General features: G+C 48.9%; 1 protein-coding gene across 3 annotated transcripts in view; it reads right to left on the bottom strand.

Moving 5' to 3' along the window:
• Nucleotides 1-23,865, bottom strand: part of SLMAP (sarcolemma associated protein) — a 64,713-nt gene extending 40,848 nt beyond the window's left edge. For all 3 annotated transcript variants that reach the window (XM_088534625.1, XM_088534623.1, XM_088534622.1), the window contains exon 1: nucleotides 23,200-23,865. In XM_088534625.1, the coding sequence (XP_088390751.1) occupies nucleotides 23,200-23,397 (198 nt within the window). In that variant the 5' untranslated portion in view covers nucleotides 23,398-23,865. The remainder of the gene's footprint in view (nucleotides 1-23,199) is intronic.
• Nucleotides 23,866-27,039: the final 3,174 nt, after the last annotated feature.

Raw genomic sequence — 27,039 nt, forward strand, 5'->3', positions numbered from 1 at the left:
ACATGCAAAACACCTTAATTGCTGGGGACTGTTCTCAACAATTATCACACCCTTAATTCGGATGACTTCTCTATGTACGGTTCAAGTGGTACTTTTCCATGGTTCTCTAAAGGCCAACTGTAGAACTATAAGAAAAATCCTGCCTACTCCCCAATATCTAGTAAATAACCTTCTCCAAGAGTTCTTCCTTAGGAATGCACGTTCTCCTGGACACTTGCATCCTCTCCCATGTACCTGAGCGTAGCAGTGATTTATTGCCAACATTGCTGCTGCGTACCCCCAATACCATTCACAGGCACCTGCTTGAAACGAGGCAGAGCTTGGACTTCATCTGCACACTCAGAACTTCCCTGCTACAGTCCATCGACTGCAGAACCTGCGATAATAAAGTTTCAAAAACTATTTTTCTGTTTCCACCGTGTCGGGTTCCCTGCTCCGTGGGCTTCTTCCGCACGAGGCCGAGGGCAGCAGCTCTGCCCCGCACGGCGCATGGACCGCGCTGGGACACACCGGCGCGCCGCCGCCGCGGGGACTCTTCCCTATACCCACCGAAACCCCACGCCGAATATACTGGGAAGCGGAGAGGAGAGCTGCTGCTCTCGGAGCACGTCCAGCGGATGCCAGGCTGCTCCTCTGGCCAGAGAGCCCTGAGCTACCTCCAGATTCAAACCACCCTGTTCCTCACTCTGGTCCGCTTAGACACGGCCCAAATTCCTTTCCTCTCACTGGCCTAACTCCACCCACGTCTCAAGGAAGCAGAAGGATTTGTCTCCACAAGCGAGCTAATTCACAGGGTGGAGCGCACCAAGCAAAGCGGCTTTTCTGTTTAGTTTTTCATTTGTTAAACACATGGACCTAATGCTCTTTGACCTTTACACTCAGCTCCTGGAACAACTTGGAAAGGAAGCTAGAGCACTAGCTTCTGAGTTCTTAGCAAATCTATTTTTTAAAAAATGACTCTAGCTACGGAGGGCAGGAGCATGATGTGAACTCAGAGCAGCCAGGCGAGGAGGGGGGTCTGCACTCACTGGACAGGCTGCAGAAGCTGCAGCCGCCTACGTGGCCACACAGGTACCGCAGGTCCCCAGAGAGGAGCGGAGCTTTCCAGCAGCTTCTCCTCATTTCGTTGGAGAGACAGAAAACAAAAACAAAACCCCATGACTAACTGCTCCTTCTGTGTGGGGAGGACTTGACTCTCTTTGATACAGCACTGGACAAAAATATTCACCATTAAGTTTCCACCTGCATTTTCAGATCTGAAGATGCAAATGAAAAGTCTAAGCGTCTCTCTGGATGGAAGCGAGGCAGCGTCCTCAGCGCAGCCGTGCCAGGCCTGCCCACGGCGCCGCGCTCGGCTCGCCGCGCTGCCCTTCGCACCTGGCAGCTTTGTTGACTCCACTGCCAGGACAACCCTGCTGGCTGCCCAGACCTGCTGTTAAGCAGGATAAACACTTGGTGGTAAAAGCAGTTTAATGCCAGTGTAAGTGTGTCTGGGTAAAGACAACCTTTTCGGGATGTATCTGGAGTGCTCTAAAGCCCCGTTCCCTCTGCTGCTGCCATCCCCCGTAGCCCAAGTGCTCTGAAATTCACTACAGGCCCTGTCATTCTCCTGCCTCCTGTTTGAGCTAACTCAAATGACTTCACCTCATATGGGCTGCTTAAACACAGAGCAATGAAGGGCAAATGGGGTTTTTTTTGCAGACGGGAGGAGGAGGAGGAAGAGGAGAAAGAAAAATGACATAGAATAGCTATGCCAAACAGCCAGGGAGACTAATGTCTTAAGTGAGCACAGAACACGGGCACCGACAGCCTGGAGTCGCCCTGGTGTTTCCATCTGCGTGGACACGGCACCTCTCTCAAAAGCCCGCACCACGCACACGGTTTCCAGGCCTGCCATCCCTCTTGGTGCGCTGCTTGGCAATGCCCACGTCACGGGCACGCTCCGCACCCGCACGGAGCGGGGGGCACACAGGGCCCTTCACGGAGGGGAGAACCGCGACAGGGTTTGGAGCCTTAGCGCCTCCGCCAGCCTGTCCCACCCCGGGAGCGAGAGCGCTCACTGTCTCAATGAGGATTCCAACCCCGCGTCCCACAATACGGATTTGGAGCTACCTGCACTGAGATGCCTGAGGTTGAGGGTGACTTTAGGGAACAGGGGAAATCCCCATAATAGTTGCCTTCATAAAATTAAGGTAAGCAAACTGCATTACAGTTCCTGGAGCTAGCGTCCCACTAGTCAGTGCAGGGCCGTAAGACTCTAACCCACCACTTGTGCATTTGTTTGCTTTAGCACCAAAAGGAACAACCAAAACTCGTAGAAAACACAGCTGACGGTAAAGATACAATAGAATTAGATGGACGGCAACACATGAAAGAAAATTATCCATAAGAGATCAACCCAGGAGAACAACGTGTACAGCGGCCGCTTGCAGTTAGCGGAGGACCCGCACGTGGGCAGCTCTGCACAAGGGCTGCCGGCTGCGGCCTGCCCGTCGCCTCACGGGGACCGCGAAGGCGAGCAGAGAAGCCACCAGAAAGGACGGGCCCCCCTGTTCGCCCTTCCTCGGGAGGCAGAGGATTCACCTCACAAGACCATCATTTGCTTTCCAGAATCAGCAACTCGTAACCCAAGGGGCTGTCGCGAGCTACACGTGGTACCAGAGCACGAGGGTTTGCGGCAGCGCCTCACGCCTCGCTCCCGTGACGAGGGAGCGCGCGGATGAACCCGCTGCGGGACGCGGCCCAGGCGACCCTGCTCCCCACAGCCACCCGTGTTTCATCCACATAGCCCAGAAATATGGTCTAACACAGAACCGGCCACAGAACGGGCTGGCAAGATCCTCTCCCAAAACCCAAATTTTACCACAAAATGTGAGCAGTGTTCAGCACCAGTTCCCTCTACATCAGTGTCACTAATTCTGACGCCAAAGGCATATTTTTAACAAGACAATGAGATCCAGAGGAAAAGTTCTAATTTCCAAGTAATTTGATTTATATATAGCTGACTGACTTGCTACAGTACAGCACCTGTCCCCACAGTTACTAACTGCTACTCTTACAAGTACCTCTTGTGCTTAATTTTTGTTCTCATAGTTCACAAGAATTTCCAAAAAAAGGAAAAAAATCATCTTCCTGCTATAAATACAGCATGGATTTAGGGCAAGTAGCATTTTTTTTTAAATCAATTCATTCTCCTCACAGCTGAATCACCAATTCTGTCATTTCACATATTCCATGTTTTAAAACCACCTTTTGCAAGTAGATCACAAAATAGACTATGAACATTAACAGTTCAGAAAAGGAGCTACACCTCCATTCTGAAAAAGGACAAGGTAGAAAGGTGTTTCCTAGCAAAAAAATTTCTGCACTTTCATATTACAAACCTGACCAGAGCAATGAATTCCTAGAAACAGTAGGGAATAAAAAGGATGTTGCAACAACTTGTTCTCTCCTGCTTCATCAAGGAAGCTTATTCTCTTAGTATAAAACACTTTACTACCATAGCACTGTGATACCAGTGACTGTTTTGAACAAATTTACATTAACCTCTATTATTATACCAAAAATGTACTCAAAAGAAAATACACAGACAAGGTAACTTTCTAATTTGACTAAAAGAGGTTTCTTTTGACCCTACCTTAGTCCCTGTTAATCAAACATGAAGCTCAATAGGGCTTTTTTTCCCCTGGAAATCCAGCTGTGTTATTTAAGATAATACAACAACACGTGAAGCATTACAGGAATACCCACCAATTCGGATGTCCTTTCATGAATGCTGTCCTGCAAAACTAGGCTTAAAGCTATCGATTCCTGCAATAAATTTCACGAGCATGTGGCAACAGGACATGCTCAGACTACAGTAATGAAAGTCAACATTATCTTGGAGTGTACACACTGCTGAAGCTACGCGTGGAGGACGCACGTATCCTGGAACAGAACAAGCAAAGAATTATTAGCTCTGCAAAGCGCAGGCTCCCGTGTATAAGTAAATTCTTTCCAAACGTATGTTGCTATAAAAAGGAGCCTCCAGCTTATCCTTGCAGTATACTCGTCCCTACAGAGGCAAAAACATCTGTACTAAAATCCTGTACTATGGGGAAAAAATGTTAAGATTAATCAGAGGACAAAACAAAATTAATGATCAAGAAGCAGTGATTAAACTTCACGGCTCCTTTATAACAAGCACGCTGAAGTGCAAGAACAGAAGAGCCGTATAGTTTTGTCTCCAACTTCAGTGCCGAGAACAACAAAGAGTTTTGTCATATTTTGATGTAGCTCTACACCAGTCTAAAACTGAGTTAAGGCATAAACCTCTGTCCTTACACCTGAGATGACTGACAGTGTTAAAACCTTATACAAAAAGCTCAGATTAAAGATCCATAGCACTCCAAAACACTAAGTGAAGCCCTAAAACACAACACTGGTTTAGTCAAAAAACGTCAGAGAATAAGCAGAATTGAGAGGAAAAGCAGAACACAAAGCATTTAATGAAAAGAAATCTTGAAGCACTACCAGGGGCTGGCACTTAGAATGAAGAATTTATATTACTCTAAAATGAACATTATGCATTCTTCTTCCTTAAACTCAAAATATGACTAGTTAACTAGTGACTTTCAAAAAAACCACCAACTGTAATGAAAATTTTCCTTAAGCTATTTAGATTATCAAATTTCCATCAGCGAACAGAAACATTCTAATCAGCTTTTTCATGGATTTCATATATTTCTATTTTGCAAGCAAACTGAAGCAGCAGAACAGAAGCCAGATGCCCAGGTAGCTCATCACGCAAGGAGCAGGGAAGGCAGCCTGCTCCTGTGAAGGAGGGAGACATGAAGCAGTACTTGGTTTGCAAAGAAGCTCAAGGTCGCTGCCCTCGTCCCAGGCCCTGCAGATGCAGCCGGGCACCCCGCTCCGCCGTGCAGCCCCTCTGCCGCTCGCTCCATCCTACGGCCCCTCTGCTCCTGGCCAGCACGGGCCTCCTCGTGCGCGTTCACTTCTGAGCAACAGGGAGGAAGGGAGAAGCTTCTGCAACTGCTGTAACCTTTCCTCGCCAGGAACTGCTGTGTTCATGCACAAATCATCATTACTTCCACGCACAACTGCTGTTTTATGACAGAGGAAACTCCCAAGATTCACACATTCTGGAATCAAAGACTGCAAATTTCACAAATAACTTCAAAGGCAAGAGTGGTTTGATACATAATCTGCATGATGATGATATAAACATGATGAAGACGTCCCCTTTCCATTTAGCAAGGTGCAGATTCTATTCCCCAAACGCCAGGATGCCGTCTCCCAAGTGCCTGCACAGATCGACCTGTGCAATATCACACAGCAGGAGTTTCCTGCTTTCTGAACCATTTGCTAACAGACACCACTGTCAGAAACGAGGAGTTCGGCACATTTCTAAACTAGGGGCAGAGCTGCCATACTGGGGACAACCTCAGTGCTTTGGTGACACACATTCAACACAGTTATTACAGGGGGAGAAGCAAAAGTCTTAGCTCAAAAGAACTGCCCAGGCACAAGTAACATTGCATTCACTTTAATCAATCCAAACTAGATATTTTTGTAACAATTCCAAAACAAATTCTACTATGATGTAGTGCAGTGAGAGTCCCCTTAACACTCACACATCCTTACCCTGAAAATAGAGCCCTATGCTCCTCCATCGCTGCTCATACAAGTACTGTTTTCCTGAAGACTTCTCTGGAGCAAGTAAAGACCAAACAAATGATTAAGGGGAGCACAAAAAGAAAAAGCAATGCCCCCACCCCATGGCAGGTCTCTTCCCATGCCGTGTCCTGGACTCCAGCATTCCGCGCGGGCAGCAATGGGATTAACTCGAAACTCGACACTATGGGCGGAGGGTGCGGCCCCATTCGAAGATGCACATTCATTTCCAGGACAGAGAAATTTGACAACTGGGAGTTTAATATTTGTACTCAAGGCGCTGCCAAGCCCCACCTCCGGCCAAGCGAGAGTGAACGCAGCCTGGGAGGAAGCTGTGTTTATTTGAAGCCACTCTTGGCCTGGGACTTTCAAAGCAGGCAATAATTAAAAGCTGCTATTCATGAACAAAGGCATGTTATTCTGGTGTTCCTTGGAGAGCGACAGTTTTGTAGTTAAAAACACGTTAAGCACTCTTAAGCTTGGAGAAGGAAAGGCCTCCTCCGTGCTGAAGGGCCTGCGCGGAAGGCGCCCGGCTCCCCGGCAGAGCGGGACGCGCGGGTCGGGCCGGCACCGCGCAAGGCCGTGGCTCTGCAGCACACCGAAGGGTTTGCCAGCACGGCAACGCTTACCAAGCTGATTATTCCAGCACAGCTCTTCACGTGGACAAAAGAATTCCAGCATCTTCTGCTAGTTATTTTCCACCTTCATTTCCAAAAGGGAAAGTGCTCCGGGACGTCACGCTGGTAGCGCTGCTTGCAGGGCTCTTGCTCCTCACACAAGGCAGCAGAACCGCGCGCCGCTCGGGAGCTCTCGGCACAGCACGGAGCGCGTGGAGCACACGGGAACGGCGCCGGGGCGCGGGGGCTGCCTGGCTCGCGCTCCCGCTGCCCCCGGCCGCGCGGGCACGAGGAGGGTCTGCGCCCAGCAAACACACCAGACCCTGCACCTGCCGGGACCACCGGCGCCGTGTGTCCCTCTGCAACAAGGGAAGGATCTTTCCAAGTACAAAAAGGGCTTCCTAGCAGCAGTGCCTCAGGACTATCGCTGGTCTAAGGAGAAATACCACCATTGCGGATCTCCATATATCCTTAATAAGTGAAAGGGATCTTTTAATTCTTTAAACTGCCAATAAACACTTTTTCAAGTTGCAGAGCTTTCCGAGCAGGGAGACCAGAGACAGCCGGGAAGTTTTATACACAGGATCCAGGTTACACTACCCAAAGGGCAAAACAAAGCAGAACACAGCCGTGATCTTACCAACACCACCACCATTTGCAACGGTTAGAAAGAGCATGAATTCTTCACAGTTCATCTCCTAAAAAGGGAATTAAATTCCTGATACAGTGCACATCTCCTCACTTGTTCAGGCAGCTCTTTGTACTTCAGTAACATAATCAGAAGAAAAAAACTGCGTTATTTCCATCTTGTTTTTATTTCTACTTTTTTAAACCAGGCAAGTTGGCTGATAAGGTTATTAATATTTTAGTAAATGCATCTGGAATAGAAAGAAATGGAGCTGGATTCCACCCTGAAGGGCAGCGGGAAGGTTACGGCTTTCCCAGGTTTGGCAGCCGGACTCTCCGCACGGGAGGGCCCAGCCGGGCGGCGCTGCCCTCTGCCCGTCCCGAGTCACCAGGACCTCTGCCAGCAACAGCCACCGCGCCGGCTGGGAGAGGCGGCTGAGCAGGACCGGGCAAACGAGGAGGCCCCAGGGGCTGGACTCACCTGAAAGTTCAGCCCAAAGCGTCACCGAGGGGGGAAGCGCCACCGTCCTCCGTGCCAGCGCCCAGGCACGTCCCACGCGCGCCAGGGCCGGCACCAGTGACGCACCGGGACAGCCCCGCGAGGCTGCGGAGCGGCTGTGCAGTAACACACAGCCAGGGTTACCGCCACCGCAGCCACCGCGGCCGGGAGCGCGGCTAGCAGACTGCCCAACAGCAAATCACCTCTTCTGCTGGATGAAACTCTGACGCTATTCAGTTGGCAGGGAAGCCCCACAGAATGAAATAAAATTTAATGAGATAATAAAAAAGTATTGCTGCTGTAAATATATACATATATATGTAATTTTTGTTTTCGTTTTGCAAGAATCGTTGACCTCCTTCCTGCCGAGGAATGCCTTCTTCTAAAGCTGAACTGCAGCCGCTAGAGGGCAATGCCATTATACACACTGCTGTGCAGACCCAGTGATGGGAACCAGCTCCACAAAGAGCTACAAATCACAAATTAGACTCTTTATATTATGAAAATATTTTTCATACTGCAACTCCCACTTGCACTGTGGGTTTTCTGAACTATTAATTCCAGCTATACAGTCTAGAGCCCTCACACACAAGTTACTTTAAGCTACAATATCCACATTAACAGTTCTCCTGCTTCTCAGAACTGAACATTAGGCATGTCAGCTTCCACCTTCCTACTGAAATTCTCTTACTTGCTGAAATCCAACCCAAAATTAGTAAGCACGTGTGAAAGCCTGGATGGCTTCAACACCTACGCAGGTTTGGTGGAGGAAATGAACTTCCTGCACAGTGGCTTAAAACACAAAACACAACACCCACCTAGCCAGAAACGGGTTATGTGTTCTAAAAGCACTGGAATTAGCCTCAAAGGGTTTTTCCTTTGTCTGATCAGCAGTTCACCAATATTGCTGGATCTGATATCAGCCGGGCTTTCCTTCTTCACAAAGATGCAGCCTTTGCAAAGCGTGTTGGACATTTGATGTATTCATTGTTGTCACAGGCTGTTACCTAGACTTCCAGAAGAACACAAGTGCACAGAGCGGAGCAAGGAGATCCGTTCACGAGAGCAGGATCGGCGCAGCGCACGCGCCCGCGGCTCAGGGCGCTTCCAAGGGTCCAGGGCACGCGCAGCTCCGGGCTCCACGGAACACCAACGGGCCGGGGCTGCTGGGGGAGCGCTCGGGAAAGCACCACAACAGCCAGCACAAGAGCGCAGCGAGGGCACGTACACACAGTCTGGATAAGGTGTCTCTCAGAATTGAGCTTGTTAAGAATGTATTTTCATTCAAAAGGTGTCGAACATTTTCAGAAAATCCCAGCGGCACAGCTGACGTTCTTCCAAAACAACCTGACTTGTTGATAATGATATTCAATAGACTCAGTTAACACTGACAGCCACGCATCACATCAGCCTTGTTTCACACTGGCCCATTTAGTTTATATAAACTTGTCTTGTAGACAAGATTATCTATACTTTGATTAAAGAAGAAATACTGGATCTTACGCTCCCTGTAATTAGTCTATGATTAGTATGAGTTTTAATGAACTTGAATTAGGAATAGATGTTGAGCATAGTTTCTTTTAGGAGAAAATAACTTGAGCTCGGAGGAGAAAGTCGCAGCCATTACAGAGCCACAAGGGTCGGGCTGCCCCTCTGGTGCCCGTCTGGCCACATTTTCAGCATCTCCAAGCACAGAGACTCTGCGACCTGTTCCAGTGTTCAGCCACCCTCAGAGTAAAGGTGACCTTAATGGCATTTATTAGTTAGACCCATCAAGTTACTGACGCCATATTCACTGGCCATAAAAGCACCCGTCCTTCTCTTTGTGTTGCTCCATTTGTTAAACACACACAGTGGGTAGGAATTAGTCCACCGATGGTGGATGCTGCAGGAGGCAGCGAGCGCTCTCCCTGCCGGCTCTCGGGACACCCTTCCCTGATCTTGGGGAGGCTCCTCCGTGCCCGTCCCCAGCCTGCAGGTCCCTGTGCCCCGCAGGGTCCCCCACGCTGCAGGGACCAGCCAGTCCCCCCAGGGCTGCCCGCGTGGGCCGTCCACCCGCACCGCTGACCAGGAGGTGGCCGGGCCTGGAGCCGGCCCCGAGCCCTGCGGGACAGCCCAGCCGCAGCCCCGGGCCTGGAGCCAGCCCCGAGCCCTGCGGGACAGCCCAGCCGCAGCCCCGGACCTGGAGCCGGCCCCGAGCCCTGCGGGACAGCCCAGCCGCAGCCCCGGGCCTGGAGCCGGCCCCGAGCCCTGCGGGACAGCCCAGCCGCAGCCCCGGGCCTGGAGCCGGCCCCGAGCCCTGCGGGACAGCCCAGCCGCAGCCCCGGACCTGGAGCCGGCCCCGAGCCCTGCGGGACAGCCCAGCCGCAGCCCCGGCAGACCTCGCGCACGGATCCCAGCTCGGACCCGCGCTCGGTCCTCCGGCCGCCTCGTGGGCGGCTCGTGCAAGCCACGCTTCCTGAGTCTGCGTGCCAGGGTGTTGAGAGACACCAGCAAAGCCACCCGGCTACTCATCCTACCACAGCAGGACATTCAAATGGTCAGCCAGATCCAGTCCCTGGGCAGGAACAAACTCATACTGCCAGTCCTCACGGACCTAGCACATCCCTCGACCAGACTCGGGCTCCGGCATCCAAGTTTCCAAGGGGATTTCGGGAGTCAGTCCTCCTTCCCTATTGAACCCCCTCTCATCCCGGCGAGCAGTAACATTCCCAGGCCACGTGGCAGCCCTGGCTCAGGCCGCGGAGCCTGGCCACGTCCCAGCCGCGGGAACGAAGCAGCGCGCGGTGCTCAGCGCAGCCCCGGCCTCCTGCCCGTCCCCGTCCCCACACCTGCCTTCTCCGGAGGGAAGCGGAGAGGAGCGGGTGACAGCGGTGCCCCCAGCAGCGGCGTAAGGGAGCGCTTCACGGGACGGCCCCTACGAGGCCCGGCCTTAGAAACACAGGGAGCTCCTGCACTGTCAGAGATAAACACAGTTTTTTATGTAATTATTCAGATGTTTTCACATGACAAACGAGCTGTATTTTCACTACATGAGTTTTCTGTGTAGCTTTCTTATCCCTTTCCCTCAGGTTGGGCACAAGTCACAGAACGGGCTCTCTGGAGAGCAGCCCTTTCGCACACAGCCGTTAGAAGCCGTGGTTTTTCCCTCCGAGTTGCCCAGCTTTGCTGTCCACGGGATCTATGCACCGAAAGGGCAGCCGGCTTCAGCCTCCAGCGTTTGATCGTCTCCATATCCACCATCCAGCCAGAGCCAGGGAGAACTAATTCAAAGCATGACACACATCTATCACCACCCTGCAGCCAGCCACGTTGCTCTCCTGCGTTTCTCAACAGCTTTATAACCTCAGTGTTTCTTAACAGGCCTAACAGGAACGTTGACGTTTTCTTCACTTCCCTTTGAAGGGTTTAACTTGAGAATTTAAGCACTAAAACCAGTAAACTCCAGCAAAACAAAAATGTCGTAATTCTGAATAACAAACTAAAAGAGAAAAATCCCAAGACAATCCATATAGTTTTTCCTGGAAGAAAAATACTAGACATTCCAACACATTTGAACTCAAACCTGTATTCCTAAATACTCTAGCATTGTCCATGTTATGTATAAAGTAATTTTAAAACACACAGTAAGCACCTTCATGATTTTAGAAAGTCCCTCTGGATTTTTATGAGCCATCCAGATACCAAACAATCAATGTCTGAATCCTAAGGAGCTCGGTCTCCAGCTCACACTTAGGCCTCTCGGTGCTGATGGCCATTAAGCAAAGCACGCTGCTCTGCAGCCAAATTCCGTTAGTTCACAGGAGAAGCGTTTTTGCACGGGGCCGTACGGCACAACCCGCGTGGCCCTCGTCCCCGCCGGGCGCTGACCGCGGCAGGGCTGTTGGAACAGGGAGGTGCGTGAGGAGCGACACCGCCCGCGCTCCCCTTCCCCGCTCTCAAGCTTTGGTAGCCGCGCGGGATTTACAAATGTCTGGCTCCGTACAGCCAGAAAAAGCAGCTCTCATCATGAGTCAATGAATCATCTGGAGCCTCAACAAGAAACACACTTGCAGCCTTTTTTCCAAAAAAGAGACAGGACTTATGCAACCAAAATTTGAAAACTGCTTCAGTCCTTCCAAATTCACCCAATTTTTTAAACGCTCGTACATTTTAAAGTTCTGTCTCCTTCAAACCCAGTGCAGTAGATTTCAGCACCGTACTGTAACTGCGCATGCGGATTTTGACACGACGCAGGATTTCGCGGTGCTCCGCGCGATTCGCGCGCTGGCAGAAGATGCCCCTGCAGCCTGCTAGGACCCGAGCGGGCAACGAGACTGCAAAACACGGCCCTGAGGGACCCATGTCCATCCGCTTGATGTGGAGCGGCCGGGGCCTCCCCCAGCAGTGACCACAGGCCACCCGTGTCACCACGGGGCTGCTGGGCCACAATCCGTGCGCCCTGGGGGACAAAGCGGCGCCGGGAAGGACGAGCGAGCACCGGGAGCGCCGCGAGCGCCGGCCCAGTGCAGGCGGCCAGGCCTGAGGAGCCCCGCGCGGCTCTGCCTTTGCGCCCGCGTTCAGGCTCTCCAATAACTGCTCTAAGCACAAACCCAGAGCGCTGCAGAATGGGATGCACGGAGGGGACGGGCACAGGAATGCCCGGTGCAGAACCCGGTGTAAGTGACACCAAAACTTACTGATGATCTGGCCGCACGCCTGGGATTCCAGAGCTCCAGCAATATCAGTATCTTGCATCTCGGGAAGTTACTCATCTCAAAAAGAAAACATGCTTTAAAAATAACTTTTTATACCATTTTAGCTTAAACCTCCTTTCCCGAGATGCATCGAGCTGATACAAATCTCTCTGCAAGTACTTTCTTTCAAATTAGTTCAACAAAGGCAAAAAATCACCGAAAAAAGAGACAATGCATCAGTGGCAAAGTCTTCCGATCCCTAATCGAAGCTCAAGTGTGTTCACAAGAGATGCACAAACCACTTCAATAAAGAGCTGCTTCAGCTCCTCATTTTAGAGGACACACAATCCCTTTAAAACAACACTGAAATTTTTCTTCCTTGCACTATGTTAAGGATAAACCTCTTACGTAAAAGATAAACCTATGATAGCAAATATAAGGATCCCTTTACTTAAGCGACCATATTTTTATTATTCACATTTTCACCTAAAGTTTTTGCTTTCATTCATTTCAGACACTGTATCAAAGAAATGTTCAAACTGGTGGCAGGTCTAGTTATCCACACTGATGAAAAGCCAGTACTACTCATTTTTGAGGAAAATGTAAAACATTCACATCCTGCAGATACGAAGAGCGTTTTTGTTTTTAGGATAGCTTGAGGATGTAGATGTTGCCTATTGTTAATATCAACTACAGTGCAGAGAGAATTACTAGATTCCTTCATGAACTGACACCTTCCAAACCACATGAAGCATTAAACAAGTCTTCTTAGGCACAACAGGGCAAGGTGGAAGAACAAAAGTCGTTCTGCCCTGCTAAGTAAAACAAATAAAAAGCAAACTGAAGCAAACTCTCCAATGCTCTATAAATCACACTATAAAACTTAAAAAGAAAAATAGAGAAGCGGGTATTTCAAAAGCATTTAGGTGACAAACATTAAGAATAAGTTCAAACATGCAGAGAGAAGACATTCTTCACTGTGCTTAAAAAACATGCTCAGTAAAACTTGAAGCTGCTCTCCCAAAGTCTTTCATGGAAGATGACCTTTCTTCCAAATATACAAACAGCAATGAAACTTCTGATCAAAAAATATCCAATTTGCTATAAAAGCATATTACAAATGTTACATGTTTTCACAATGATGATTCTATTTAACGTATTAACAATATTTTGATAGAACTTGAGAAACTAAGCCAAGAGAAATATATATTCTTAAAAACGAAACAGAAAGCAACCTTAACACAGAAAAATTTCCATTTTACCTTAAATGATAACTGTAACCTTAGATTCACTTTTTCTTAGCAGCATAGAACTCTGCTCTTCAAGCACTTACACTTAATGGTCGAAGTAAATTTAAAAAGGAGAAGTGGCAAAACATGTTTCCTGTTGTGCTTAAAAAAAAAAAAAATAAAGGAGTTTGCCCACTAACGTGTGCAATCCTAACTCGGATTATTGTGCACTCGGGCGCTGCCGCCTGCAGCACCTCCCCAGCTGCAAGGCCCCCCACCCTGTCCGCAGGATTTCCAGTGCAAACGAGGACTCCACGCTCCACGTTCCTCCCACCGCAGTTATCCGCTCATCCCTGACACCAAGTTGGGCCATGGGCCTCCCCGCTATGACCCTCCTCTCTCTCTTTCTCCAACCTAACCAGGGGAGACGCTTCCTGCACCCCTGAACACGTGCACGGTTGGATGTAGATCAGAGGCGCACACAAGAGAACGCAGCCCCGAGAAGTGGTTTTCTCCCAGCCCTTCATCAATCTCCTCTTTTCCTTGATTTTTCTCTCTCCCAGGTTTCTCTCCGGCTGCCTCGTACCCTCCAGGACATTGACCTCGAGCCCCCGGCGCTGCAGCTGAACGCGAGGGGCCCTGGCGCCGCGGGCTGTGCCCGCTCACGGCGGCACGGAGCGCCTTCCGCGCGGGATCCATCCGCAGCGCTGCTGCGGGAGAGCAGGGCAGCGCCGGCACCAAGCCACAGGGCGGATAACGGGCTCTTCCAAGCAGCTGGACGGATCCTGCGCCGGGGAAGGGCTGCACGACGGAGGAAACAGGGACTCGTAACTGGAAGAGGGATCGCCGCTCCCGCCGGGCCGCCAGCTTCGCTCCCGCTGGCTGCTCCAGGTCACTCCTTCGATTAAACCACCGGGCGACTGCCTCAAGGTTTGACAGGAGTGTCCACTTGTCAAGAACTATCACCCGTGTCTTTATAAAAAATACAGGTTTGGTGACCTTGGATTTTCCACAGCATATTTTCACCAGACACTGCTCAACAAGCTGACAGGATTCTGCTTTATGCTACTTGTTCTGTTTGTGTTGCAAAGGGAGGCAGAAAGGATCTAAGAGCGTAAAAACCATGGGAAAAGCTCCCGAGTTTTAACCACAGCCCTGTAGCCAGCATAGCTGGACACCAGTGAGGACGATTTCTCTCTGAATTGCAGCAAACAATTTTGCAAAATAACAGATACTCCATATTCTACCACGGTTTTCATAATCCAATTTCTCATTAGCATTACAGGAAGATGCAAGATTGACAAGCTTCCTGTTTGGGGCATTTTAACAGTTTTACCCAAGTTTAAAAACAAATATACAGAAAAAAAAGAAAGAAAAAAAAAAGAAAGAAGTATTTTATCATAAACAATCCTTCATGTTCATTTTCCAGAACTCAGTTATAACACTGCAGCAAAAGCAGCAAGTATATGAATTACAACATTTTAAAAATCTTTAAGCTTGGCTTACTGCACCCTTAGCCTGTTACACATCTATGTTAACTACTACAAATCAGTTATTTAAATAATACACCCCTATTGTGCCTCAAGTGCAGGCAGGTGTCTAAGGTGTTCTGAAATTCACTGTAAAGCAAGTTGCACTTTAACTGACTACTTTCGATTATATAAAATGAACATGAGACATATTCCTCTCATCATAGTTCTTTAAATTAAGGTCATACAATTGAGTCTTACTTTTCAAGGCAGAACTTTCTCCCTCTTAGGAATCCTACAAATAAAACTTCAAATGTTACCTTAAAAGAAAAGGTTAAAAGAAAGGTAAGCAAGACCTCTTGCTGTGTTCCAAAATATTTCTGCTTTGCTCATAGGTTTTCAATCATGCCGTTAGTTTAGACCAGTTTAGCGATGTGATTTCCCACCCGAATGGCATCTCCTGTTCCCTTTCTGACAAGGTGGCCCTATGGCCCCTGTTGATAAGGGCCGTGTGCCGCGTTGCCAGCCGTAACCCGGAGCTGCAGCTGATTCCAGCCGCGCTCCCCAGCGCTGGGAGCAGCACAGGGATCCCCGGCGGGATCGCGGTGCTCCATGGCACGCGCGGCCGCGCTGCCCCGCGCTCCCCTTCCTTTATTGCAGTGACTTACGTCTAGCAGATACTCCCAGCACAGCCTTGCACATTTTGCTCCTGCTTTAGAAAGGCAGGACAGACTCAGACGTTCACCGCGTTTTCCTTCAGTAATTGCAAAAATAACCTGTAAATTTAGGACTAGCATAAAAATCGCATTTTCCTTACGCCTCAGCAAACAGCTTTAACCCTGATAATATCAGAAAAGGCATCTTCATTACTAACACCAATGATCTGGTTAAGCAGCGCCAGACAACAGCTTCCTTTCAGATACAGCTGATAGACTTCAATTTTGGATCATTAATTATTATATAAAATACCAATTTTGAATGCTATCAGTAATTAACGCGCACCCGGCCCGCCTGCCCGCGGCTGCCGCGGCCACGATCCCACGCAGAAATCCACCTTGGGCAGAAGGTTGGCGACGGGTGTCGATATCCTGGATTTGGGCAGGTACTAAAGGCACCACAGACACCCTCCTACCATGGACTTGAAAGTTAAAATACATCCAGGCACAGCACAGATACTTCGAACTTCCTAACCAGGAGTCAAATGCAAAGATTTAACTAAAAAATTGGATGAACCTTGAGGGAAAAGTACATCCAAATACACGGCAAATAGCCACATGAGTTTAAGTAACACATACTATTAGCATAATAACAGTCTATCAGATCTTCCTTTAATTATATAGAAAGCTCTGTCCATAGACAAATTATTAGTTTATAGGCACAGACAATATTTATACACACACCAGATACCTTGCTCAAATGGCACAACTTTAATGAGGCTTTAATGCCAACCAGCTCAACAGAATGCAAGAACATGCCCCGAGATTGGTACTCTGGGCTTGTTCTCACAAACTCCAGAATATGCAATCTAGGAAAAGTTCTCTAATGAACAGGATGATCATTTTGCTTTTTTTAAATCTATTTCCCCTTTGAGTTGTTAAAAAGGAAGTAGTGGTTGAAGGCTGCAAGTGAAAGTGCTGTATGATTTCCACCCCACTGGAACTAAATTATCATGTATTTGTATTAGTGCTTTGTTCTCTCCAAGCAATTTTAAAGGGAATTTCTTGGTGACTCATTTTGGTGTGAATTTTACGTTATACTCTATAAAAAATACTCCAGGTATTTCATAACACTAATTTTTAAAATGTATATAAACATAAGTGTGTATGTATATATGTGTGCATATGTATTTACACATACGTATAGCATATATATTTTATATGCTGTTTACAGCCTAATGTATTCCATCACAATATATCCCAGTTGTGGCTGTCCTTGTTTATAGTCCTGTAACTTCCACAGCAGTAGACAACACCCTATGTAATGACTCACAGATCTGGATTTCATAGAAACAAAAGAAACTACACCAAAACTTGTATTCTGTCAATTAATAATGCCATTATACTACATATCCTTAAGATCATAGCAAGAGAAACCCCTGTAACGGCAGCAAGAAAACAGCAAGACATGAAGACCATGAAGAACAGTTTTTCTACGCAATGGATCTTTTGTAACCAAACTCAAAGCAAATTATATACCTGCTTAAAGCTCATCATTTAGTTGTATTTTCTCAGGACTGAAACGAAGTCATTGCTCAGTCTGTGCATGTTTGTCTGCTATGGCACCGCAAAGCTTTGATCCTACAGCGCGCCGGCCCTTTTCCATCCCGCCAAGACGAGGGGTCTCCGGCCAGGGAGGTCTCCTCGCGGGAGCTCGGCCGGTGCCGCCTGCTCCAGCTCCGTGTCCGGGGCTCCCGGAGAACCGACCCGCGCCCCCCGGGACGAGCGGGCCGGGCAGAAACGGCTCCGGGCAGCTGGGACCACGGAGACAGAGCCAGGGGGAAGACTCAACTAAACCTGGGTCCAAACGCCCAGCACATGCACAACATCAACAGGAGGCAATTATTGATATGACTCAAAAAAAAAACACCACACAAAGACAACAAAGACAAAGCAATCCTACAATTCAGCAGCAAAAGCCTGCAAAATCGCTAGATTTCAGTGTGGAAACAGCTCTCTTCACTCCCTTTCACTTGCCAGCTTAGTCCATAAACCATGAAATTTGGTGTTTTCACTTCAACTTATTCATTAGAAGAATTGACCAATAAGAAAAAAATAAAGCAAACAAAACACACAAAATAAATGAGCTGAAGTACTTCTCTACATATTATGGAATTTTAGCTAGATCAAATTCAAATCGGAAACAGAACAATCCTTTTACATTGACACAGTCAAATATTCTAACCTACCTGGCCTGCTAAAGGATGCATCATTTAAATTAATATTAGATAAGAAAGCAACTGTTACTGCATAAATTCAGTTAAAAAAAAATAAAACGTAGGGAAAGCCAAATGAAAAGCATTTCTCCAGTCGAATGCAAACCCACCTGCTAAACATCAAAGCATTGCTGCAAATGTGCGACAGCCTCTCAGACAAGGCCAAGGAGAGCTTATATAATGGAAGTGTATGAGAGCCCAACACCCTTCTACGAGCCTGGGAACAGGAATCAACCTAAACCATCTCATTAGAGACCCAAGGTAAACACACTCGCTGGCCCTCCTTACTGCTAAGCAGCGTGATTCATTTGAGGTTTGTAAAAATTCATTTCAAATGCAGAAGGGATTTTTGTTTTCAGAAGTTAATCAGTGTGTTGGTGTTCCTGGCTCAGGATAGCTGCATCATGACTGCGATGGACCAGCTCCAGGAATTAGTCTGAGCTCTGCAGCAATGGCTCGAGATGCTGTCTCTGCAGGGAAATCCTTCTCGGCAACACATCTTCCCTCTACTATAAATGGCAGCAGCCCTTCTATTCTGTTCTAAAACAAATACTGTGTTGAACTTGGGTAAAACAGAGAGTTTCTCCGAATTCTACACTTACAATCACATTAAGTTAAAATTGGGCAGTTCGTTTAGGGTGAGAATGACTTACATAAAATTATTAATAGGTATATTTAAGAGCTGGCTGATCTCAACCTCTTACTGAAAGCATCTAAGCACTGAAATTTCACCTCAGTGTATTACAGCAGATCCCAGGTCACAGTCTCCTAGGCCACTAGGAATAAACATTCAATGTTTGGAAGATAAAGTGTCTGCTCCGCAGGCAGTGCTGACAGGAAGCACGGGGCAACACTGACAGGACTGAAAAATTAAGTGTTTGTTCAGCTCCACAGATAACACAACAGAAACCACACGGGTCTTTATAGGAGGCACCAGGAATAGTCTCCCGTGGAAATGTCCTGTAGCTCCAAATATCATTTTTTGCCCCCATGACACTAAATTTGAGAAGCAGCACTAACTCTAACACCTCTGAAGAAACAGGGCATCCAGAAAAGGAGTCCTGCCGAATTCCTGGCCTCCACGCGAGGCTCTGGGCTGTGCTCTCCATGGTCCCCTCCACGCCAGCAATGTCAATGAGGAGCGGAACGGTGCCCTGGGCTCGTCACCAGCATCTCTGGAGCACAGACTATTACCTGATCGCCCCGACGGGTCCTTTTAACTGCCTGCTTGTCTTCTACTCACCCAGCCCACGGAGTCCTAACTCGGAGGAGGAAGGCAAGGCAAGGAAGTGACATCTGCTGCCCTCTCCTGTTGCCCACACACCTGGTCACGTTTAATCACGGAGGGCAATCACATCAGCCAGGGCAGCCCACACCCACCAACGGGTGCTGATTGTTTGCAACCACTTCTCATTCATGTCTGGAAACATATTCCAAGACAACACATTCCATGACTTTCCCAAGGACAAAAGCCGCAGACCAGTCTGTAGTTCCCTAGATTGACCTTTTAGCCTTCCTAAAAATAGAAGGGGTGTAAAAGTCTTTCTGCAATCGTCAGGAATCGTGCAGGGATGCTCTCCCTGCAAAGGGGAATTCCTTCCCAACTTCATCCCTCCCATTCTGAGGCTGGAAGTCCTCAAGCACAGCCCTGTTACATTTCACCCGCCATCACGTTGATTAATTGGCCTTCCATACACTGATTAGAGTTGCTAGATTTTCAGGTGGTTCTTTGCAGAACTTCAGTGCCCTAGATAGCTGCTAAACACAAGGCTCACCTCAGAGCATTTCCATTCTGTACTTAACAAAACAGTACCGTTAGCTGCCATCCTAACATGGAAATTTGTGCCAATACACTCTCTTTCAGTCACTAAAAATGACCAGTCATTTGCAGCCCTTCTGGGGTAAGACAGTATTTTATCTCCTGCACCATTACTCAGTGCATTTGGTAAACTGTGATGATGGACTCTTTATATGAGGGATTTATAAAGGTAATTACCTAAGGCCCTGAAGAGCTCAGAGAAACTTATGTTTTGAAACTCTGGGTATCTGCTGGGAACTTAAGACTTCTACTAAAAACTTCCAGAAGAATTTCAGCCTGGAAAAAGGCACATGTAAATTCTCAAAGGTTTTCAATTTCTTCTTCTTCTTTTTTTTTTTTTTAAAGGCTCAAATTTAAGACTATTTCTGTTAAGTGGGTTTTAAAGTGTTTTTGCTGATATGCAGTGAGAGAAGCTGAACACATATTTAGATTTTTTTTTTTTTTTTTTTTTTTTTTTTTTAAGTGTAGCACGCTTTCTTTTGCTTTGATTCACACTTTTGGAGCACCCCATGCTCAGCACAACATCAACTTCCTACATATCTGGTGAGTCATTTTTTCAGACATCTTTAAAAAGACTCATTAATTTGCAATTACTCAAGAAAATCAATCCTAAGCATAAAACATTAATGTTACTGCTGTATAAAAAAATCCACAAACAAAACAAGACACAGCACTGTTTTTCTACAAAAATTAAACACAGAAAAGCCTGAGAAGAGGTACTAGCCTCCACCTTCAACATACATATTTTCAGGTTTACTCATTATGTAAGAAACCATTTTAGAGACAAACACAGCTTTAAATATCATCTTCTCACTGCTGATCTTGAAGACTTGATCCTCATTTGTTGGTGGTAATGTTGGTGTTACACAGGCATTAGCTCCTTCGGGCAGGGAGCTTTTGCCAAGCACAGTCAAAATGTCCTTCTGCACAGCAAACATTCACATTTTCACAAGTATATCATCTTCAGCACAGTCTATTTTTATGGTTTTCTTCAGTGCAGCCCACCTCTCCCCCACGGAATTTGCATACGAGCTCCCTAGCCAACATTCACCAGTGCTCCCTCTCCCACCTCCTCTCCATAGACTTTGCCGATACATTTGTTTATGGACAGGTAGCAAATAGGATCACTCATGTGATTAACTAGCAAAACAAGCAAAAACTTCTGCCCAAAAAGTAAAAAAATAAAAAAGCACCTTACAGTATAACTGAAAGGCAGCTCAGGAGGCTGCACAGCACCCAGACAGAGCGACTGGGAACGTCAGAAAACAGCATCGGCGAAGCCCACAGACTGGGAAACCTGAGCCTTAAAACATCCATGAATTCCACTCGCTTATCTGAAGATTTCTCTGCTACTATATCAACCTTTCAAGATCTTTTATCTTCCATAAAAACCAAAACTGATAAAGTTTTATATATGTGTTTGAGAAATGCTTACAAATACTGGGGCAAAGAGAGTTTATGTGGGTTTAAGTATAGTTCATCAATAGGACAACAATATATTCCCAAGTCAGACGTGCCTATTTGATGTTCTGCAAACAATAATAATACACTTGCCTGCATGCAGATGTTCTTGGCATAACTGTACAGCTTTTTGCTTATACCTTGAAAACTCTACAAACTTTTAAAAATGTTTTGCGATTCAAAAATAAGATTAAGGCTCTATATACACCACTATAACTTCACTTGCATTTTCCCAAAGTGTTTTCTATCATCTCCAAGAACATGTTTTCCTTTCTTCTCCAATTGTCACTTCCTCTTCAAACTTACTACTCAGATACCCATTCAGATTCCCAAAAACCTGACTAGATTGCCAAGAAACAGGGATAAACAGTCCACGCTCCTCCAGAGCACAACAATAATATCTTAAAGCTTCTACTGCACCATCTAACGCCTAAGACTTACAATAATGCCTACAAGACTTGTAACATGAATCAACCAAACCCCACTCTTCACTTGAGCGCGACAGCCACCGACCTCCACACAGATTAGACAATTTCCAAAGACTTCCACCAACTTCTCACAGGACAATCTCAGAGGCTGTTACACATCTCTGTCTTATTTACTACTACCTGCTTGCTAATTTAGAGGACAGACAAAATAAATAGGCATATCACTTGTTTGGCCTGTATTAGAAAGAAAACAAAGCTAACTTAAGAACGTATCAACAACAAACAGCTGACTGCTTTTTGAACTCTTCTGTGAGCTAGCAGACTTGCTCAACACCAAAGGCTTTGTCAAATTAAACCATCTTTAATATGGCCAGGCTATTTATAGTCATAGCAGAGCACACGAGGGTCTTAATCTTTATAAATCACGAGATGTGTTGATAAAAAGCTATACGCATAACACGGTTTATATTTAAAACAGTATACTAAAGCAGAACATGTCGGTCAAGCGAAACAAAGGGTTACATGCTAATCTTAAAGTGCATATAGCCGTATTTCACACACCTCAGTTCTCAAGTGTCTAAGATCAAGAATGCACATCATATGCATTACAGAGGCCCAAAACAATGTTCTTAATGAACACTTATACAATAGTGGTTCGTACAATTAAATGCAGGTAACTTGAAAGTCATGGCATAACCCAGCCTTGAGAAGTTAAATGTTTGTCTTGTCCCATCATGCCCAGACATTGCATAACACAGGATAGTTAACATCAGAAGGTTTAAGAACTTTGACTGCATTCTACTGTTCTTTATGCTGTGTCACCCTACTAAAAAAAACAGCACAGCACACTAGTTACAGGCCGTATTACCATTAGAAATGAAGAACTACATTAACCACATTTCATAGAAGGGCACCCAAGGAAGCAAAAGGCATATTTAATTTACAGTAAATAAAGTTCTAGGGCACAACATCAATATATTTAAAAGACAAAGGGCCAGGTGACTGTAATGTGCACATTGTTAGTTTCTCAGTGGAAATTTAAAATTAACTTGACAGACATTAAGTAAAATGACTTTAACTTGTCCCAGTTCAATCCCTAGTGGACAAAATATGAACTACAGAGCCCCTAAATTTCACTTAATGTGATAGCTACTGTTTTTCTGAGGATGTTAAGTTAAGATAGCAGGAAATGTATTTTAATACTATTTTCACTGTCAGTGATAAAGTATCTTGCACATTATGATTTGTTGCATTCCTGCTCCCAGGGAGCAACTTCCTGCCAGACCCAAAGAACAGAATACTTGTTCTACAGTTTCCATAAGGCAACTAGGAAGAGTGCCATGAAAAATCAGGTGATCTTTTAACTGGCTTTTTGACAGCACCTCACAATGAGATTTATTTACGCATTCAAATAAAATAGTAATTTTACAGCATTTGAAAAACACTATTGCATTATTTCATTCATGTAAGCCTAAGCTTTAAGATTTGGTTTACTCACCTGAAAAATAACATCCTTCCAGCAAAGAACAAGAATGCACATTTTTCAACATTTACCACCTTCTCTGACTGTTATTTTATGTTTCTCAAATAATACTTAAAGCTTGGAACAAAATTATCAACTTACCTGCCAAAAATTAATAATTCCAACTCTATGACAACTCTTGTTTCTTCCACACTCAACTATATTTACCAGGGAGAAACTAGTGATCTGTAAACTTGCTAGAAAGGCCCAGTTCATTATTTTTAATCAAGAAGAGAAAACATCGTACCTTGCCTGTCTTGTGGTCAAACCAGACCAGCGCGTGGTTCCTGGACAGCACCTTACAGTCAAAAGTCGCATTATTCTGGGCCGGGCGGCAGCGAGCCACCGAGCGGCCGATCTTGACGGGCTCGTCCAGGTAGACATGACGCTCCTGAAACGGGTGAGAGTTCGGGCGGCAAGTGAAGATGGCCAACGCTGAAGGCATCGAGGACAGATTGGGGTGGCCGCACCAACCAGAGATGAAGAGAACCTCTTCTGATGCAGACTGTCCTCCACAATTATTAACCCAAACCTCCACAGCAACTTTACATTAAAGCAGGACAAACATTATTGTATAGGAGAGGCCTAACAACTCATTGTTTCAGTGTGTAAACTAATTCTGGCAATAATCCAGTGAAAAAGCCCCATTATGTCTTTTAATAATAGCAGTGGCCCAAAAAAAGTCTAAACTGTACAACTCTCAATCCATCCTCCTCTGGAAGAACAGGAACAAGCATCTGATGCCTTCAAAGAGAAGCAGAGGCTCCTTGGAAGAAGGATAGGATGTCTTAAATCCAACTAGATGAGTCATACAAATACTTTTGTTTGGGATCTCGACTGCCTTCTTTTTTCCCCCCCTTCCGTAAACAAAACACTGACCAGACTTCTGACCTATGCACATGGAACCAAGGGCAGGGGCAGGGGACAGGGCGAGCGTCCTCGCTGGCGCAGATCAGGAGCTGGAAGGCGAGTAGGCAGCCCGCGCGCCCCAACAATCTCTAGTGGCTTCGCACCGCGGTCCACACTTCTTCATCTTGGTGTCCTGAAGCGAAGCGGGAGACGTGGTCCTCGATCTGGGATGGGGCTGTGGGAGCTCTGCTGGGTTGAGGGGGAGGAGGAGGAGGAAGATGAAGAGGGGAAAAAAGGGAAAAAAAAAAAAAAAAAAAAAAAAGGCGAAGCGGGCCTGGCCTAGAGCCCGCCGCTCAGATAAGGAAGGAGATAAGGCGCGAGCCGGGGGCTCCCAGCTCTGCTCGGGGCAGCGGCTCCAGCGCGGGAAGGGTCTCGGGGCGGCCTGCGCGGGGGTGACAGGCGGCTCCGGGCGCGGCGGCGGCGGCGGCTCCTCTCCCGGCGGCGGCTCCTGTCGGGGCGGCGGGCGCGGGGCCGCTCCAGGAAGTGCCGGCCGGGAGCCCCGCCGGGGGCGGCGGGAGGTGGCGCCCGCCCCGCTCCGCTCCGCAGCGCTCCGCTCCGCTCAGCGCCGCCGCAGGTGGCTGCGCATGGGGAGGCCCCGCTCGCGGCGCTGCGCGGCGCGGCGGCCCCGGCGCGGCGGCGGAGGCCTCGAGGCCCGGCCCGGACGCCGCCCGCTCGGCGCTTCTCGCTCTCAGGCGGCCGCCGGCCACGAAAACTTTGCTCCGACCTGCAGGGCGGAAAACAAACGGCGTGAGGCGCGGCCCCGCCGCCCCGGCCCCGCCGCGCGGGCTCGGCGCCCCGCTTACCTTGCGCGCAGCGGCCGCCATCGTGACTGCGAACGTAGCCGGTGCGGCAGCCGCGGCGGGCGGGAGGCGGGGCCGCCGCGGCGGGGCCTGGCCGAGGGGGAGGCGCGCGGCGGCCGCCCCCGAGCAGCGCGGCGCGGCGCGGGCTGCGCACGCGCGGACGCAGCGGCGGCGGGCAGGGGCGGGCCGCGCACGCGCGCTAGGCGTCTTGAAGCCGCCGTTGGTACCGCCCCCCGCCGCCCGCCTCCCGGGGGCGGGGGGCGGGGCCTGCCCGCGGGGGCGGGGCCGCCGGGGCCGTGAGGCGGGGGATGGCGGCCCGGGCGGGGAGCGGGGACGGGCCGGGGCTCCCCGCCGTTTCTGCGCCCTCCGCCTCTTTCCGTGATCCCGCTCCGATTCTCGGCCCGCCGCGCGGTTGGGGCAGCGCGGGGAGCGGGTGTCCGCAGGGTGACAGGGCAGGGAGAGGGGTGGCGGGGCTGCCCAGCGCTGCCCTTCCCGCCGCGGAGCCGTCTCTCCGGCGCACATTCGCCGCCAGGCAGGCGGGCCCTGCGGAGCAGACAAGCGGGGACAGAGCGGAGCTGGAGCCCGGCCAGCGCCTGCAACCGCCCGGGGACGAGGCGCGGGGCCGGGCGAGAGCGGGGCCGGCCGCGTGCCGGAGGGGAGCTGGGCCAGGCGCCTCAGCGCCAGCGAGGGAGGGAAACAGCAACGGGCAGGCCGAGGCGGTGCCGTGCGGGAGCGCGATTCCATTAGCCACAGCACGCTGAAACATCACAGCACCGCAGTGCTGAGGTTGGCAGGGACCTCTAGGGATCCCCCAGTCCACCCCCTGCTCCAGCAGGGACACTCAGAGCAGGGGCACAGGGTCCATCCAGGGGGGTTGGAGATCTCCAGGGAAGGAGCCTCCACAGCCTCTCTGGGCAGCCTGTGCCAGGGCTCTGGCACCCTCACAGGAATGAAGTTCCATATGGAGATTAAGCGCCCAGGGATTTTCCTTCTTTCTGACTGGGCCGTGATGAGAGTCTTTTTTATTGATTCATACAGCCCAGTTTTGTGCTCTTTTTTTTCATGGAACTTGGATGCATTTTGTTATCTTTCAGACTTTTTGCTAGTCCAAATTCACAAATGAGTTCCAGAGTTACTGAAGGCAGGCTCCAAGTTAAACACGCGCACGGTGCTTCCATGGTGAGGTGAGGATACAAAGGAATACGGGTGCTTTACGGGGACGTTTCCCCGAAAGTCCCCATTTTCCGAGGGACGAGAGGGCGGCTGGGGACAGCTCCGGTCAGAGCCCAGCAGCCCACGTGACCACGGCGTCACTTCCGCCACCACTGCCCCCTACTACCCCTCACCAGGGGGCAGCCATGTTAGCTAAGGGAAGAAGGTGCCGCCTGGTAGCCATACTTTTTCAGGGCAGGAAGCGCTTAAAAAGGTTACGAGCGCCATCATTGCTGAGGGCAGACGGTACCTGCCGCGTGTCCATCTTGGATAAGGGAAAGGGAAGGGAGGGCGCTGGAACATCTGTCTCTTAAAGAAGTGGTGCCTGGTTAAGGATGATGAAATGCAGCGGTGTTCATGGGCACACCTGCCAAACATCTGGATTTTGGCTTGCGTGCCAAGGTGCAGGAGAGATGCCTCAGGCTTCATAATGTGCTGAAAATAAAAGGATTTTTGGCTTCAGGGAGCCTATCGTGAATTCCAAATGAACTGTAACTGCCTAGGGAGAAACGTTGAGCACTGCTATAGGTAACCAGTGACAAACCTCCCAATACTGTAAAAGACTACCAAAATATTAATATATACCAGCCCATGGTCGTCAGTGGGGAGCTGTTGTGAACCAGTTGCTTAGCTGTGAATTGCTTAGTTGCTTGGCTTCTTCCTAGCTATAATGCTAGAGATAGTTTAAAAATGCGTGCCATCATCAGCACTAAACGCACGTTTCAGGCATGCAGTAACGGGCAAACCCTCCAAGACGCCGTAGCGGGCGGCCGTGCTCCGCTAGGGATCCTGCAGAAACGCAGCCTCTGTCCGTGCCCAGGGCCCCGGCAGCCCGGCCCGACGGGGCCGAGCGGCTGCGCGGCGGGAAGGGCCTTAGCGCAGGGCCACCGCGTGTCCCCTGTCCCGCTTCGATCAGGGCCACCGCGTGTCCCTTCTCCTGCTTCGATCAGGGCCACTGCGTGTCCCTTCTCGTGCTTTAGATCAGGGCCACCGCGTGTCCCCTGTCCCGCTTCGATCAGCGCCACCGCGTGTCCCCTCTCGTGGCTTAGCGCAGCGCCACCGCGTGTCCCCTGTCCTGCTTCAGATCAGCGCCACCGTGTGTCCCCTGTCCCGCTTCGATCAGTGCCACCGCGTGTCCCTTCTCCTGCTTCGATCAGGGCCACCGC

Source organism: Tinamus guttatus, unplaced genomic scaffold (assembly GCF_059628265.1).
Source record: "Tinamus guttatus ecotype Peru unplaced genomic scaffold, ASM5962826v1 Tinamus_guttatus_pri_ptg000580l, whole genome shotgun sequence".
Taxonomy (NCBI): domain Eukaryota; kingdom Metazoa; phylum Chordata; class Aves; order Tinamiformes; family Tinamidae; genus Tinamus; species Tinamus guttatus.